The sequence below is a fragment of the Schistocerca gregaria genome, chromosome 6, assembly GCF_023897955.1.
Source record: "Schistocerca gregaria isolate iqSchGreg1 chromosome 6, iqSchGreg1.2, whole genome shotgun sequence".
Classification (NCBI taxonomy): domain Eukaryota; kingdom Metazoa; phylum Arthropoda; class Insecta; order Orthoptera; family Acrididae; genus Schistocerca; species Schistocerca gregaria.
Genome location: NC_064925.1, coordinates 384,262,573 through 384,281,671, shown reverse-complemented (window position 1 = coordinate 384,281,671; position 19,099 = coordinate 384,262,573). Strand labels below are relative to the sequence as shown.

General features: G+C 38.2%; 1 protein-coding gene across 2 annotated transcripts in view; it reads right to left on the bottom strand.

Annotated features, from left to right (window-relative positions):
* Positions 1–19,099, bottom strand: part of LOC126277904 (WD repeat-containing protein 26) — a 146,247-nt gene that overhangs the window by 44,254 nt on the left and 82,894 nt on the right. For both annotated transcript variants that reach the window (XM_049977461.1, XM_049977462.1), the window contains 2 exons: positions 7,631–7,891; positions 6,083–6,228 (listed from right to left, as the gene is read on the bottom strand). In XM_049977461.1, the coding sequence (XP_049833418.1) occupies positions 6,083–6,228; positions 7,631–7,891 (407 nt within the window). The remainder of the gene's footprint in view (positions 1–6,082; positions 6,229–7,630; positions 7,892–19,099) is intronic.

Here is a 19,099-nt window from a genome sequence, read left to right as displayed (position 1 = left end):
ATCCGCACACAGCATGTACACTCCCTATCCATCCTACTAATAAACTTCAAATGAAAACAATAGCGAAAAATAGCACTGATGTCTTTTAGACAAGGATTTGCAGTGCCAGGCTTGTTAAAAACACAAAAACAATCTATTTGAAACTCTGAGTCTGTTCCTATACCAGTTCACTCCATGCTGGTAAAAACAAGCATGTATACAGGTTGTTACATTACTACATTCAAAACTACACATCTGCGTGGTGCAGGTAATGGTAAGCTACATTCCGAAAACTACAAGTCACAAAGGATGAAAATAATAATAAAAAACAACATCTATTGTCTTATAGACAAGGATTTGTGCATCAAAACTTGTTAAAAACATGAATGCAAGCTACTACACTGAGACTTTCATTGACACAAAATCACTGCAGGCTGGCAGACAAGTTGCTGCACTGCACAGTTTAACATATTCATTTCAACAATAAAAATATATCCACAATGTTTACGTCACTCCATTTTCACATGAATATATGTATGAGAGGAAAACAATGGCAAAGAAAAGATAAAAGGAAGGAAAGGAAAATGCACACTTGGGTTTACTAGTCTCTTGGTTTCCTGAACACAGACATCGCACAACTCATCTGAAAGCTGAACTTCCCTTAAGTCTGCAGAGCACCTACAAATCTATGAATCCTTTGTGGGCCTCAAAAAATCATGGTTCTTAGGCCTACTATGAAATATTGTCTTTATACCTCCGCAGCAAAGCACCTAGACTGCATGTTTACTAACACTTCTGAAATTTGGTTTGCAGACAACAGGAATTTGTTCTGTCTCTTTATCTATCCTGTTACTGCCACTCCTCATAGCTCATTGCATACATTTATTTCCGCATGTGTTTCTATCAAATGTTGTTCAGAGCTTGTTTAATTCACATCTGAAGTTGTTAGCGGCAGTGGGGTTTTTTGAAGCACCAGATGGATGATGAAGTGAGTACATGCACACACTTGTTCGTGTGCTTCAGTTTCCTGTAAGCCTTATACCATAGTTCATTACTTGGTGTTCTTTCAGTTTCTACAACCAGAATGAGAATTACACTATTACTTCCTGTTACAAAATATTGAAGGGAGGGCCCAATGTCACACAGAACATCGCCCAGGACATACTTGAGAGGCATCAGCAATCATGGAAGCAAAGTGCCTGTTTTAAGTATGATGAAATCTCAAGCTCACTGGATAAATGATGCTAACAACACGTAATGTGAACTACTCCCATGTTGAATGTGAATGCTAATGATTATAAGTAATGCCTTTAAGTCAGTATAACAATGTAAATAATTTTCACCTCATTCAGTGCTTGCTTGTTTCATTTCTCTATTTTGCCACAGCTACACAACCCCAACAATGCTCCCTGCATTTAAAAGCGTGCACCAGGTGAAGATGAGTCGCTAGATGATTCAAAACATGTCATCATAAATAAATAAAAAGTCAAGCATCACAAAAGACGAATAGTTGCAGTTATTTCTGAAACTGTTTATGTTATTTTTGTTAGGACCTGACACTAATAACATACTTGCTGCTTCTGAAAGAATCAAAAATGAAGTTATAACATCAATCATCTACAGTGAAGAAAAGAAAAAGTCCACATTAAGTTACTACAGTAGAACCTCACTAACTCGTCACCTATGGGACTGAGATAACGGTAGGAATGCGAAAAAGATCAGATTATCAGAGGAACACTTTTATCGACCCATACCATTACAATACAGTACATTAAAACTTTAGTTTTCAATTGGAAATACTGTCTGAAGTATTGGGTGCCATGTTAAAACCATAATGAAATGAAAAGAAAATGCCGACATACTAAAAATTGTTATTCAAAAGTGTAATGTATAGTACTGGCTGTATTCTAAAATAAGTCTGCATCACATAGCAAAATATTGCTGCTTTGAGAGAAAGTTTATTACAGTACCACAATGACACACAACTGTTTTTCAACTGCTTAAAACATGAGATCATACGGTAAAAAATGTTCTGTTACTAAGCAGTTCAAAAAAGGTCTGTAATAAGCTTTCGCTTAGGAAACAACAAACTTGATTTTGGTACGATGTTCTACCATTACCCATGCACAAAATGTCTTTTGGGGTAGACGTAGAGTTTCGTTCAGTGTACTGAAATGTTATAGCAAATACAATTTGACCATCTGTATGTTGATATTCAAGCCAAAAGTCCATTGTCTTTATTGCTATCATGATCATTCTCATTGGTTCTTTGAATTACAGGGTCAATGATTTGATTGTCAGTTATTCTTCTTCCATTGTGCAGTCAATGACAGCTGTACTGATCCATTCACTTACATCACTGGGCTCAACACCCAGTTGTCAAGTTCACAAATGCCTCAAAATTGCTGGAGTTTCTATTTTTTACTTTCATCAATTGTTGCACTGTCTGTTTCATCTTAATTCTCTTCACTCGTTTCTTTTGATGTTTCATCTTTAATTTCATTCATTTTTGCCTACTTTGCAACAAGATTTTTCTAGCATTGATGCTGACATTTCTTCCCAAACTACGGCAAATGTATAGATCACAACTTTTATATTTACTGATTTTATCGCTTTAAACAAGCTGCTGCCTTCCCATCACTTGAAACAAACTCCTGCCTTCCTGGGTCCTCTCTAAAGTGGATCAAATGTATTTTTGACAATATTGCTTCTTCAGCCACTGACTGAATGCCTGGTCCATGGGTCGGATTAGACATGTTGCATTGGCAGGAAGAAATAAAGCTTTTATTTTGTCTTTTAAAGTTCATCTTCAGACAGATGAGGTGTCGCATCGTCAAGAATCAATATGGTACATTTAGGGAGTTTTTCTATTTTATGTATTGTGTAGCAATAGGAAATAATTGGTCACAAAACCACACCTTAAATGGGCTGGATTCCATCTAGGTTCACTTTTGGTTTGAATAATATACAAGTAGTGATACAATAATAATATTTTTTAACCGGCTCCTTTTTTCACTTTTTTTTATCACAATGGCATCTTGTGACTGCCATTAGCAGTACAACAAAGAGCAATAGTAATTGGCAAGTTTTGTAACTACTTAACTGGCCATAAACTTTTCAGTTTCCTGTAATTTTTCATACGAAATCAGTGCTTTTTCTTTCTGATTGGTCCATACAACAGATTTCCTTTCCTCCTCTCCTGCTCAAAATACACCTACAAAGTGCTGTCTAGAATTTCACTTATAGGTTTTTCAAAGTCTTGCATATTTCCAGTTCTTTCATATCATCAATACTGTACGACTTTAAAAACTTTTCAAGCACTTTCAATTTCTCCACCAAAGACATCATCACATGCTTACATTTAATTCAGGCCATAATTTAAACACTTTAATAAGTGACAAGAACACTATTACTGATTTATAAGACAAATGTGTGCACAAAAATCTCATTGATCGAGTTAGAAACAAGTTATTTCATACTAAAACTGATCCAACAACAACACCTATCAGTACCCATATGTCTACTGATCAATAGCGCAGATGATGAGTCATTAATGAGTCCTAATAAACAGTGGGAATGAGATAATCGGGCTAAGCTGGGAGTCGGATTTCATCCAAGAACAGATTTGCAAGGTTTAACTGCATCAAAAGAGTAAGTAATTAGTATTTATTCCACAGCATGTGGTTACAACTGGCATACCATTTCACTCAGAAACAAGGGCACAGAATATGACTATGCTTAATAAACATCAAGAAAGTCAGTCTAAAGAAATAACAGTTTATGTAACTGTGTTTTTCAGTATTACATCTCACAAATGGTATCATAACCAGTTCTAACTTCTTAGAAAGTCATCATCAGATGATGTGAATTTATTACAAAGGGGACAGTATTAAAACAGTGAGGAGTTACTATCCCAGGGTGTCTCAGCTACACTTCCGAGTAAGTAACATAGTACCTCATCACTCTTCTGATGATGATTAGCTACCAAGTCAAAACTGATTATCATATTATTTGTGGGACTTAAGGTTGAAAAATGCCATAAAGGAATTTGGTAAGAAAAGTACTCATAGAAAGTAAATACTTTAGGAGTAAAGTAGCAGAAGGAGAGGTTGGGGAGGGGTAGCTGATGGCTTGAGGGAGGCAACAGATGTGCAGGATAGTAATGCGACACACTAGCAGGAGGCAACTGGGTAGATGGTGTGGATGCAGTGAGTTACTGAAGATTGAGGCCAGGACGATTACTGGAGCAAAGGATGTGTTGCAAGGATAGTTCCCATCAATCTGTGAAGTCCAGAAAATCTGGTGCTGGAGGGGAAGATAAAGAGGGCACAGACTGTGAAGCAGCCCACTGAAATTGAGTCTGTTGTCCTCAGCAGCATGTTCACCACTATTTTCATGGTCACAGTGTGGTGGAGGGCATTCATCAAAGTCGACAGCTGGTTAGTGGTCACATCCACATAAAATATTGTGCAGAAATTGCAGTAGATACGTCATGGATTCCTTCCTCTGACAGGATAGGATAAGCTATGACAGAACTAAGAGTAGGATGTGCTAGGTGGGTGTATGCAGCTTTTTCCACATTTGGATCTTCCACAGGGATGTGACATTTGCAGCGCAAGGAGTTGGGAATGGGAGTGGCATAGGAATGGACCAGAATGATGTGTAGGTTGGATGGGCACAGAATACCACTTAACGAGGGGTGGGAAGGGACGTGGGTTTCATATCCCTCATTTCTGGGTATAATGATAGTTCAAGCCGTGGTGAAGGGCATGGTTCAGTTGCTGCAGTCGGGGGTGACACTGGGTGATTTAAGGGAATGCTCCTTTACAGTTGATTCTGAGGGGTGGTGGAATCATTAAGTGTGTCTGAGGATATGGTAAGAGAAATCAGTTTGCAGACTATGTTTTTGGGAAAGGTAATGGTTGGTGGGTAGGTGGGTGTGGGTGGTTGGGAGGGAGTGATGGTGGAGGTGGGGGGTGGTTGGGGGGGGGGGGGGGGAGAATTCCTGTTTGTGAAGGTATTTTGGTACTTTCAGTATACAAGGCACGGAAATTCTCATCAGTCCACAAGATACACCTTCCATGGGTGGCTAAGCTGAATGGGAGCAACGTTTTTGTTTGGAAGGGGTGACAGGTGGCAGCTGTCAAAAGTACGTTCTGTGAGTGTTAATGGGTTTGAAATGGACAGACGAATGGTTTGAGTGATAAGGGAGAAGGGAGCACACTGGGCAGAGGAGGACAAGATGGAGCGGATGGAAAAGGGGGTTGAGACTGTGGAGAAATGAGCGTAGGGTGTCTTGTCCTCGGGTCAAGATATCATCAATGGTTCTGTACCACACAAGGGGCTTGGGGTTTTGGGAGCCTAGGAGCATTTCCTCCTAAAGGCCCATAAAGAGGTTGGCATAGGACGGTGCCATGCGAGTGCCCATAGTTGAGCCATGGATTTGTTTCTGTGTCTTCTTCTCAGAGGAGAAGATGTTGCATGTGAGGATGTAATTGGTGAGATGTGTAAGGAATGAGGCAGTGGGTTTGGAGTCAGAAGGATGTTGGGAGAGGTATTGTTCAACAGCCACAAGGGCATCAGTATGAGTGACATAGGTTAGAATTTTGTTTACTGGATGGTCACTGTGTTCCTCCACGGCACAACACCCAGTCAGTGTAAGTTATGTCTGTATTGACAGTTTCTTTCCATAAATTCTGCTCCGATTTATGTCAACACAAAGCAAGCAATTTTATACAATGTGTCTTACCATTAATTTCTTTTTAAATCCTCAATGGCAAATCTGAAACTGCCACAGACCCTTTGGCACACTCATTAACAAACTCTCATCCCATGAGAGCATCACATCAACACACACTCATCAGAAGTCAAAAATTAATTGGCAGTAGTTAAATTTTTTCTCTAAAATATAATATTGGTATAGTATGTCAACAGGTGCTTCCTGTCACGATTTGGTTAGTTATATTGTATTACTAAATCAATTTCTTCTCTGTCATCCAGATCTGTTCACCAAATCATTTACATTGTAGTTGCATTCTGAGAAGGTACTTAGGCATTCATCAGCCAGCAACAATATAAATTTTTAGAGCACTGAAACACTTACATGTTATAGTCAGAAAGCTCATCAAAGTTGTAGGCACGAACACGATGATGGGTATCTGCTGCAAGGACTGTCTTTCCATCACTGCGACACCAAAGGCAATTCACCCGCACTCCTTCCCACGAGTCAAGTACATTGCCTTCAAGATCCTGTGACGACAGAGTTCCAATTACATGTGATTGGAAGTGTAATTTATGTGTTTTCACAATGCAACAAAAGTCATGAGCAAGTACAGTTTCAGGATGCCACAATAGGTGCCACAGCAGGAGCCATGTCGGGCAAATGCCATGATAGGAAATACACATGAAATGTTGCAGATAGAGGTATGGATATTAAGACACCCATAGAAATATACTGGTATCGTCTAGTTACACAAATCCTCAACACTATCTGGAGAATTTTGGCGAGAATATGAACAATGGAAGGAAAAAAGCGAACCACTCTCCTTGCTGAGGCACTGAACATTCCATAAGCAAATGAACAAGATTTATCTTTCGAATAACGTCCTTCCTCACAGCTAACAGACTTAAATGTACACACATGCATGCATGCATGCACGCACACACACAAGCACGCGACCCCCCCCCCCCCCCCCCCCCCCCCCCCCCCCGCCCACCACACATACACACACACTCTTAACTGTCAGAATGTGTTAATGATACAGAAGAAATGTGTTCCTTAGGGATGTCCAGAGCCAAGAGGCCAAACATGCTCTGCTGGTTGATCACACAGATCACTTGTACACTCCTCTCATCAGTGTCAGTTTCCCTGAACTACAGAGATAAGAGTTGCTCTCCAATATATCCTCCCATCCCACCAACCTTCTAGTATTAACCTCTGAAAGTCTAAACTGTACTTTTTTCCCTATACTTGTTGGAATAAATCTTATTTTATTTATTTAATTACTTTTTATTCTCCTTCCACAGGAACCCTTCCTTTTTTTCTTCTTGTTACTTTTTCTGTTTTTTACTTCTCTTGCTTTATACTCATTCTCTTCTCGACCTTTTTCTTTCCCTTTCTTTTCATTAATTATTTACTTGTCCATAACATTATTCCTTTTACCTGTAATTTTCTCTTCCTCTTCAACTCTATCTTTACTGTTCACTCTAGCCATCCCTCAGATCATCTCTGAACTGAAGACAGTATAACTGTCTTTAACCTCCAACCCTTTCTGTTGCCTTTTCCTTCATCATTGACTGTCTCCCCCCCTCTCCCGCTCCCTTACCCTACGAAATGGACTGAATTTTAAGTAATCTGTCACCATGTACCCCAAAAAGTACACTAACCTTCACAAACCAACTTCTTTCACCTTCCATAAGATGAGGCCTATTGTCTGAAAATTATGAGTACTTTTGATCTATTTTTGTGTGTTTCTGGACTCTGGGTAGCATCCCTACCACTAATAAATTTAACAATTTTTGGAATTCAACATTTTTTAATGTAATTAAAAATTACTGCCATGTTACCAATATGTTTTTACAACTACAAGCTACTTACTATTAAATCGCTACAGTCTTAAAAGCAGTTATTGAGACTTACAAATGTACTCACACACTGATAAAACTGCCCACGGATGCCACCTGTGACAAATTTTTTGCCATCACGATGCCATGAACAGGAGGTAAGGGAGTCCTCAGGCGAATGCGAAACCTTCACACGTAACTCGTCTGATTCGATGTTCCAGATCCACAGCTCTGGGCAGTCTTCAGGTCCACAGGCCACCAAGTGTGTACTATCCGGACTCCATGCAATGTAGGCAACTCCATAAGAATGTCCCTCAAGCGTCTTGCGATGTGTGCATGTCAGTGTTTCCTGTTAGATACAAAAATTGTTATTTGTGGCACAGATTTTTCATAGGTTCCAGAAATTCATCAAATTCATTAGTTCACAAGAGAAAAAGGCTCTATCAACATTACAACAGTTTCACTTGGTCTACAGAGTAGCTTGAATCTTTTTTAGCATATTAAAACTGTGTTCTGGTTCAAGAGTCAAATCTAAGAGTATCCCTTTTGTGGATAGTGCTTTTATTGACTGAGCTGTACAGGCAATTCCCGACCCACACTCACAGCTCCATTTCGGTTATTACCTTTCTCTTACTTTCCAAACTCCTCTCCTTCTCTGTATAAGTTCAGTATCCCTTGTTAGTCCTGTGTGGTATGGGTCCCACACACTCTAGCAATAGTCTAGAACTGGTCACACAAGTGATTTGTATGAAATCTCCTTTGAAGATGATTGCACTTCCTCAGTATTCTACCAATAAACCAAAGTCTTCTGCACGACTGAACCTATGTGATCATTCCATTTCAAATACCTAAAAAGGGTGTATAATTTTACAGTTCTGAACATTTAAAGCAAGTTGCCAGCATCTGCGCCACTTTGAAATCTTATCACAATCTGACTGAATATTTATGCAACTTTTTTCAGATAGTACTTCAGTACAGATAACTGCATCATCTAAAAAAAAAATTTAAAAATAAAAAAAATAACCCACTTCCCTAGGGCACACCTGAAGTTACTTCTACATCTGATGATAACTCTCCATCCATGATAACATGTTGCATTCTCCCTACCACAAAATCCTCAGTCCAGACAAATTTCACATGATAACCCATACAATCATACTTTTGACAATAAGTGTAGGTGTGGTACTGAGTCAAATGCTTTTCAGAAATCAAAAAATACTGCATCTACCTGATTGCTTTAATCCAAAGCTTTCAGTATCTCATATGGGAAGGGCAAACTGTATATCCCTCTTAACCAGCTTTCTTGGAGGAAAGAATCCAATGGAAAATGGCTCAGGCACAACCTAGTGGTTATTCAAGGAAGAATCTTTTATTCTGCAGCAAAGTGTGAACTGTCTCAGAACTTCTTAGTGACATCCTTTCTTCCAAGAGTCCTAGGTGAGCAAAACATGCAAGTAAAATTCTATCATGTTTGGAAACTATGAAATAGGTGCTGGCAGAAGTGAAACTGTAGAGCCAGGATGTGATTTGAAGACTGATAACTCAGGGCATAACCTGAAGCAGGACCCACTGGCTCCAAAAGCTTGCCTAATTACAACTTCCTTTTATGTGTGTGTTCTGTCACCGCTTGCTGACTATTTTTTTATCTACCTAATTAAATTATTTTATCAAAAACTGATTGTTTTCATTGTTATAAGGTTCTTTAATGTATTTTATATTATGATACACTATCAAACACTGTAAGTCATGAAGTGCTTGATGTTCCAAATACTGGTTGATGCATTTTATAATGCAGGTGACATTTGATTGCCACACTTTCATGCATTGTATATTGCTTAATTTTGATACAATTATTTAACTGAATAGATTAAAAAAATCTACTCAGCAAGTGGCGGCAGTACACATGCATAAGAGACTGCTGTGATTGTCAAGTTTTCGGAGCCAGTGGCTCCTCCTTCAGGCAGAAGGGTTGAAGGGGAAGCAATAAGGGTGAAGGAAAAGGACTGGAGAGGTCTAGGAAAAGGGGTGGACTTTGGGAGAGTCACCCAGTGGGTGAGGAGAGACTTACCATATGGGATGAGAAGGAAAGACTGATTGTTGGGGAATGCATCAGATGAGATTTGAAAACCTGAAAGCTTAAAGGCAGAAGACAGGGTAATATGCAAGACAAATATTACTACTAAAACATCGTGCACAAGAGTTAAAAGCTAAGTGCATTGTACGTAACAGATGTGGGAGGAGGGGTGGTGAAAAATAGATGGGAAAGACAATGAAAGATGTAGAAAACTAAAACGGAGTTAAGCAGAGAGTAGTTACGGTGAAGAACAGCTGAGATGCAGGAACTGGAATCCATTTCAGCTTTTCTTCACTGTAACTCCTCTTTGCTTCACAGTGGTTTAGTTTTCTACATCTTTCATTGACTTTCCCGTCTATTGTTCACTTGCCCCTCCCACCTTTGTTAAGTACAATCACTTAGCTTTCCACTCTTGTGCACAGTGTTTTAGTAGTAATCTCTGTCTTGCATATTACGCTGTCTTGCAGCTTTAAAATCTCAGGTTTTCAAATCTTATCCGATGCACTCCCCAACAACAAGTCTTTCCTTCTCATCCCATATGGTAAGTATCCCCTGACCCGCTGTTCTCGGTGACTTTCCCAAAGTCTACCCCTTTTCCTAGACCTCTCCAGTCATTTTCCTTCACGCTGCTTCTTTCTCCTTCAACCCTTCTGCCTGAAAGGCCACTGGCTCCAAAAGCTTGCCAATCACAACAGTCTTTTCTGTGTGTGTTCTGCTGCCACTTGACGAGTGGATTTTTTATCTATCCAATTAAATAATTGTATATTGTTTGTTACTTAAAAGTAAAAAAAAAAAAAATCCTGTGGGTTATCTTTCTGTACAGATAGCAAGTCTGGCCTCTGTGTGTCTAGAAATGGCTTTCAGACCCTGATGACTTACAATAGAAGGCAGTCATTATACCTGGCAAGCCAGCAATTTGCGGAGCATTCTATTTCAATTATTTATTGAATTGTGTACATACCTCATATATATATTCTTGTTAATATTATGTTTATAATAATGTAGTTTGTCTGGTCATACACCTGTATACAATGTTTTATGTCATTGTATACACATAATGTATTGTTTGGTTGCTGACTGTTTTTATACGTGACATCAACTGAGTCTGGCACTCCAGCAATATATGAAACACGCCTATGACATGTGCTACCGAGGGTCTAGTTTTTGGATTAATGTATATCTGTGATAGCAAATTACCAGCTGTTGTCAGTTAGCACATTGTTGTACATAGAGCAAAGTTCAGAATACGGTCTTGAAAGGTCTCACTGTAGTGTGGATCCTTTTCAAAAATGACAGAATGCGGCTACTTTTTACTTGTAATTAAGAGTGATTTGAAAATGACATGAGATACAGATGTTACAAATATAAGTAAAGAATTTTTACAGCAATGTTTTATCTTTTGTGAGGTATGTAAAGTGTTATTTATACATGGTGATGTATGCAGACCATGTAGTGCTTTTCCATGTTCATTTTACAGGTGCTTGACAAAGACACATAGCTGAAAATAAAATTAAATAAATGTCGCATTACAACATACTATGGACCATGATTGTGTTTATTAAGTTTCAATAAGGTTATGCAGACTTAACTAGAGAATCATTCACTATGACAACTGAAGGACACAGTACAAAAGCCACTGGCAAATTGCCTTCAGGCCCAATAACCTTCACTGATTCAGATGTAAAAACAATGGTCTGACAAGATTTTGGGATTGCAGCCAGTCATCATAAACTCCACTCCACGATATTTTGTCTGGACACCTGCCAGTCAAAATATCATTGAGTGAAGTTTACGACAACTGACTGCAATCCCAAAATCTCTTCAAACATTTAATTCGCCAGGAAAATTTTAAATTTCACAAACAATAGTTGATAGTGTACCTGACCATGAAGAACAAATATTAATAATAAAACAAAACTAAAAAAATAAAACACCACGATCAGGCCCTTCTCGGGACTCTAAGACCATGTGATGTACATCTACATCTATGTGATTACTCTGCTCAAGTGCCTGTCTCTCTACTGTTCCACTCTCAAATGGCATGTGGGAAAAATGAACACTTAAACCTGCTGCAGTGACAAACTCCACTGTATGGCATCATCCGAATTTGGTGTGGAGGGGCATGGGGTCAGCCACTGTCGATGTTTAGACCTCTCAATCATGCAGCTCCTCAGATGGCCTCATGAGGCTGTGTGCACCCGGGTCCAGTCCTCCAACCAAGGAAATATCCCCAGCAGTACCAGGAATCGAACCTTGGCTCTCCGCTTGGAGGCCATTTACACTGACGACCCAGTTACAGAGACAAACATACCAAAATATGCTATCCCATTATTTTCAGATCATATGAAAAAGTCACATATCACGAACTAATAAATAATTACTTGATGACAGAGTATACAGAGCAGTTATGGGAAGAATTTTGGGAAGAATTTATAAATCATAGTATGCAGAAGGGAAATTTAAGTATTTCTTAAATATATTCCTACATCACTTTCATTCTTGTTCTTTCCTTCTTTAAAAATTAAAAAATTGGGTAAAATTGAAGAAGAGCAAGGATAAGAGATGGCTAACTGCTTGCAATGAAGTAACTGCAGCAGGAAGAAAGACCTCTATTCAGAGGCCAAGCTGTAGTCCATTGCTGAAACTATCACAACAGGTACAGCAAACTTGAACACTATTATACATGAAACAAATTGTGATCCAAATGAAACTGATGCCCCAGAAAGTAACTTTGGCAGAAATGGTGACATCAAACCACTGACTACCAAATTCAATGATTACTTCCTCACAGTGGCAGCAAACACTCCACCCACTAGTAAATAACCAAATAAATAAGAATTGAATTTAAATGTGCACACACGGCATGTAGCACCAATAGAAAATAGCCTAAAAATATAAGCAACTCAGGAGAATACAAAATACAAAGTAGTAATAATTCAGGTGACTATGATGGTGTTTGTAGTCGACCATTAACACCTTGTGCTGGTCTAATAGGACTACCTGTAAGCTATCTTTGTAATTAATCTATGATCCACCATGTAATTCCTAACAGGCTTAAACAGACTGTTGTAGCACCCATCAATAACTGTAGATACAGAAACCATGTCTAATTATAGATCCATTTCTATTCTTCCAATATTTTCAAAAGTCCTTTGAGGAAGTAGTCTATGGTGTAGTACTGACACATGTAACTCAGCAAAACTTGTTAACTGCTTCTCAGTATGGCTTTCCTGAAGGATTCTTCAAACAGAAAACCATATAAGATTTCACAGATGAACAATAAAAATTGCCTGTGCAGTGGACATGGCTCAGAGGTACACATCAATACCACAAGAGGCTGCCAACACACAATCACAACCACACACCAATTGCCTTCTCAGTTCAGAGCAGCCATCTCCAGATGGCACTGCCCACCATGGACTACTTTGGTTCAGCCTACTGCTGGTGCAGGTGGAGATCCTTCTGCCAACAGGCACATCAGATGATGGGCTGCTGATGATCACTTAGTTCCTGCAGCTCTGGCAGTCCCTACAGTTCGTGCAGCTATACAGTTCACAAGTTCTGTTCAGAAGAATACAATTTTGATTTAGTGGTCACTATTTAACAAGCAATAGGACACCAAATACATCTGCACACAGTGTTGCCCAATGCCACAGACAGCACTGTCAAGGCTGGACTACATTGCTTCTGCTTAGTAGATGAAAATCCTTCTGCCACTGACACTCAGTTCCTGTGGCTCCAGTAGTTGCTACAATTCCTACAGTTACACAGAACATGAGTTCTGGAAGTTCTGTTCAGAAGAACACAGTTCTGATGTAGCAGTCACTATTTATTGAGCAACAAGACAGTTAACTATGAGGGTTTGCATAATATATTCAGTCATAGCAACTAAAACACAGACTGACAAGAGAGGGCACAGTTATTTAGAATTTTATAGGATTAGGTATAGGATCTCAAGTGCCACGCATCAAACTGTTACCAGAAGTTAAGTAAATTGAGCACAATCATTGTTCACAAATGTTATTGGTTAGTTCGAATTATTCTGTTGTCACATTTCTCTTCTAGTGCTGTCCTGCTGAGCAAATGCATATGTATATGGGGCCATCAAGATGTTTCTGTTTGAGGGCATTGCTATAGCATGTAAGCAATGTAGTGTGACTCTGATGCAGGTATATAAGCACCAATTGAAGGCAAGGGATTAGTGTGGCATTCACAATTTTCTGACTCACATGTAGTAAACGCAGAAATGTGAACTATGGTGATGTTACTACCAAGTGCATCAAAGAGGATCAATGTACCATTATTCCTCTCTTGGCTGCCAAAAGATAAACATCAGCAAATGAAGAATGTGTACGGGTAAACTTGTCTGTCGAAAACCACTTCCGTGGAATGGTGCAAGAAGGGGTGCTGCTGCTTCATGATAATGCACATTCCCATATTGCACATGTTGTAATGCAGAAGTTACGCCATCTAAATTGAGAGACACTCTAGCACCTGTCCTGTAGTCCTCATTTCTCTCCATGAGATTGTCATGCCTTCAGTCCCTTTTACACAGCAGAACATAGTGTTTTACCAAACAGGTATCTTCAACCTCGTGTCAGTGGGATCATTATCCTTATGCTCAAAGCAATTTTATCCAGTTGGCATACCAATTCCAGACTGTAAGGCCTCCGAATGGCAACTTTTTGATGTCCCCTGATAGTTATTACAAGCACTCCTAGTGCGATCTTTTACAGACCAACAGTACGTAATAACTTTTCTGCTTCCATGGATTTTTGGGCTGACTTGGTAGTAACATTCAGACACAACATCCGTTAGTATATTTTGTAATTTTTATAAATGCTGTGGTTGTGTCAACCACAAAAACAACTTTAAAAGAAAAGCAAATCGATTGAAATTAGACAAGTTGTGGGCCTTAGTACTAAATCAAATGAATAGTACCAAATCTTCCCCCACTACAAGCTGCATATCATAAGTCAGGGTGACTCTGCAATCTTAGGCAGAGATCAGACGACATCAAAAATCAACAGATGCTTGTATTAAAGCCTCTGATGATGTCTCCAGCACTGAAATATGGAACACTGGAGAGAAAATTATGTCTTTGGCTGCGGCCTTATGCCCATAAGACAAATATCAGCAATTATGTTTCATTTATTAGAAATTTGAAACATTAATCATTCTTCTCATATATTGTTTCCATGAAACTTAATTTTATTGGCTAGCTTCAGGCAACAAATGCGCAGCCATATATGCAAAACTGTATACATGATTCCTTGGCCTACGACGATCAGCTGATTATTTTGTGTCTTGCTTTTATTATTGGCTATATTATCAGAAGGAAAGTTGCTACTCACCACATAGCGGGAATGCTGAGTTGCAGATAGGCTCAACAAAAAGAATCTCACAATTATAGCTTTCGACCATTACGGCCTTCAACAACAATAGACAGATATAGGCACTGTAACATTACAGGACATATTGGGACATATTGAAGTATTCGATACTGTAGACTTTTAGGGGATGTCGATACAGATATGCAAAATGTAAAGAGAAACTTTGGTGATGTTTAAATATTGTACTGTGTCAATATTAGGACATTTTGAACAGAAAGAACAAAAATAGAATTAATGTAAATATATATTAGTGTTAGTAACCTATTTTCATTCAATTTTGTAATTATATTTCATTTTGTAAAAGAAAGACTCACTGTTTGCTGTAGCTCTGATTAATTGTATAAATTATCAGTTTTGAGCTAAATTATTTCATATAATATGGACAAGATACTTTTAAAAACTCACCAGCTAAGGAGAAAGTCTGTAAATGAACATTCAATGCACACTTCTGGAACTTTCTATGGAGAAATTCTATATTATGATCGCAAAAATACGAAAACTTGTGAAAACTGTTTCATAACCTAATTTCGAAAGACGATTTGTATCAAGAAATATTGCTAAAAAGATTTATTTACATTTTGAAACATGATTAAATCATTTTACATATAAATAGTTGTTCTAAATCACTCAAGAAATATCCAGAATCAAATGTCAAGATATTTCTGGAAACATCGGTACAAATCTGGTGAAGGTTATCCAGAAGCTGGTAGAAAAATGTTATAAAATCTATTTGGAAATTATGCTTGTAAGAATTTATATGTACTGATCCTTTTACTTACTTTAATCTGTACTAAAATTCTGTAATGTCTAATTTAGTTTTAAGTCATGAATTCCTATCGTACTGTAAACAAAACATTGTAAAAGACTCTCATTGTTTGGAAAGATATTAATACACCTAGGAGTTGTCAGTGGCCAGTTCGGATATGCAGTGCGGTTAGCTCTGAGAGAGTTGTTGAGTCTGCGAAGTCTGTCAGTTCTGTTTGTAAATAAACGTCTGTAATGAAGAATTACTTGTTGTCGTCAATATGAACTCAAGACCTTTTGCACGAAGCAGACACCTCCTAATGCAACGTTTTAATTTGGTGTTGAGGAGCTGAAATGTTATAATTTGGTTGAGGAAGCTGGGATGTTATAATTTGGTGGAGGAGCTGGGATATGACGACCACCCAGTGATTCTTCAAAATAAAATACGTCTCTTCTGGGATCACAAGAAGAAAATACGTCTGTTTTGGGACCACAAGAAGAGGATATGCGACGGACCAGTCATTCTTCAGAAGTAAATACGTCGATTCTGGGGTCACAAGAGGAGGAGTGAATCAACCGAGCGAAACCATCCTGGAATTGAAGAAATTTCGCAAAACACAGACACCAACGACCGCCGACGGACACTAAGATGTGTACCTGCTTCCTAAAATAATGGAAAAAGACGCAGATTTCAGTATTGACAGGGGTGTAGCGAGTACACCTATTAGGGAAAGTGCTTCTGACAGTGTAGGAATGTTGAAAATGTTAAAACAAATGTTTTCAGAGTTAAACTCGAAGTTGGATAACACAAACTCGAAGATGGACAATTCTCGTGCCGAATTACGTCAACAAATTGAACAGACACAACAACAGATGGACAGGTCGATTTCGAAGGCTGTGTGTGATTTAAAATCAGAAATAAATTCAAATACAGAACAGATTGCTCACACTAATCAGGTTCTCGAAGAATGGCAAATTACTTTTGAGTCAAACCAAAAAGAACTTAGTTGTCGTGTGGACACGGTTGAGAGCAAAATTTCTGTCCTTGAAACTGATTTAAGTAACGAAAATTCAAATAACCAGTCAAAACTTAAAAAAGTTGTTGATTTTGTAAATGAGGAAAATTCTCAATTGAGAAATGAATTTGACCAGACAAAACGATTTTTTGAAAGCGAAATTGAATCTTTCAAATCTGATTCTGACAAAAAGGTCACAGAAATTTGTAGTAGAGTAGGTAATGTCGAAAAAACTGTAGACAGAAAATTTGTAGAAATACAAGAAACTATGTTGCAAAAAGGTTTTAGTAATAGTTGTAATGGGGTATGGGGAAATTTTCCCATTAAAACTTATCCCGGTGACAAGAATATACACCCAAAAGACTTCATGCAATTCTGCAAGGAGCAGTTCACGTCCATAATGACAGATAGTGTTAAGATAAAATTTGTAAAGAAATTACTTGATGGTGAGGCGCTTTCGTGGGCCAATCAGAATTGTTCCGCGGAAATGTCCTTTGAAGATTTCGAAAAATGTTTTCTAACCAAATTTTGGTCTGAAACTGAGCAAGCTCGAATCAAAAGTGAATTCTTGAATGGTCCTAGTTACAGAGAATCTGATGGGTCAATGAAAGCCTATTGTGAGAAACAGTTGCAAAAATTAGTGCATCTGGATAAGCCATTTGATGAGCTAACTCAAATTGATGCACTAAAACGGAGACTTCCGAAAAGAGTACAATGGGGTTTAGTATATGGTCCAGATGAGTCCATAGAACAATTCTTGAAATATGTGGACAAACTTGATAGAGCCTTTGAACAAAACAACAGATTTAACGACTTTGTAGGTTCATCACACAGAGGGTGGGAACCGAACCGTGGAAATAATAACAATAATAGTGAACGAAGAAACTTTAACAACAACAGGGATAATTATAATAGCAATGACAGAAGAAATTTTGGTAGGAATGATCAGCACTTTAATTCAAACAGAGAATGGGAAAATCGAAACAGGTCCTGGGGTAATGACATGAGAGAAGGTAACCCGAGGCAGGGAAACGACAGACATAGGCCTTTAAACGACTAAATGCTCCACTGGGAGTCTGTCAGTTTGGGGCAAGGAATTTTCAAAATCAGGCTAATTTCACCCGGAACAGACAGCACTATAATCAGAGACCTAACCAGTATAGACAGTATGCTTATGATCGATCTGTAGATAGAGGCAATGAAAAAATTAAATTTGACAGGAAATTTTGGAATGTTATCAGAGAAAATTCTAGAAACAACTGTAATAGGAACCAGGCTACCTTTGATGAAGTAGGCTTAGAAGATGATATAATTGCAAATTTATATAATCAAGAAGAAGCACCTAATGCTGAAATGAAAGGTAAGGATAACTTTGATAATTTTGGATTGTACAAACTTATGTGTGGTGATGTTTTAGATGTAAGTTGTCATAATGATGTTCGTACTGAAGTTTCTGGAAAGTCTGATATTCATGTGGATGTGGTTGGTGAAGATGGTGTTGTGAGTAATGTTGGTGATACTAGTAGTGTTTGTAGTGTAAGCTCAGGCAATGATGATGATAACGTTGATGTTAAGGCTAATGGTGATTATGTACTAGAAGATTTTGATGGTGAATTGGATGGAATAGTTTATGTTGAAGTTAAGGAGGATGTTATAAGCAATAGTGTTGAGAATAGTTGTGCCAGGAACTCTAACTACATTCCACATGAGAATCAGATTGTGCCAGTTCAGCTTAGTAATACATCAGGAAACAGGGGGGTTGATTGTGCTGATGCATCTGAGATTATTTTGAAATCTGTTTGGGACAAATTTAAAGATTACAGTGATGACAATGATGTTAAGATCAAATTAAGGGAAATTTGTGAACCAGTTTCTGCTTTTAAGCCTAATGAAATCATCAAACGGGGTACTAGTCAGGATGTGTGTGAGGTAAATAGTAATCCAGACATTCCAGTAAATTCCAGTAGACCTAGAAGTTTGAAGAAAGTATTGCCTAATAAAGAAAACCTAAATATGGAACAGAGGTATGATGAGATAGCAGAAGATCTTTTGTATGAAGAACAGGAAGAAAGGGAAAACACCACTATTGGTAGTCCATACATAAAAATTAAAGCTGCAGGTTGGGAAGGGTATTGTTTGATTGACACAGGGAGTCCAATTAGTGCCATTTCAAGCAAATTAAGAGATATAATTAAGCATGATCCTGACTTTATTGAATTACCAGTTGTTGGAATAAAAATTAGAGGCATTACCGGCAAACTGAGCAAAATTGTTAAGAGACAGGTGTTGTTGTCCTTCAGTATAAATGATGTACAGTTTACTCAAGGATG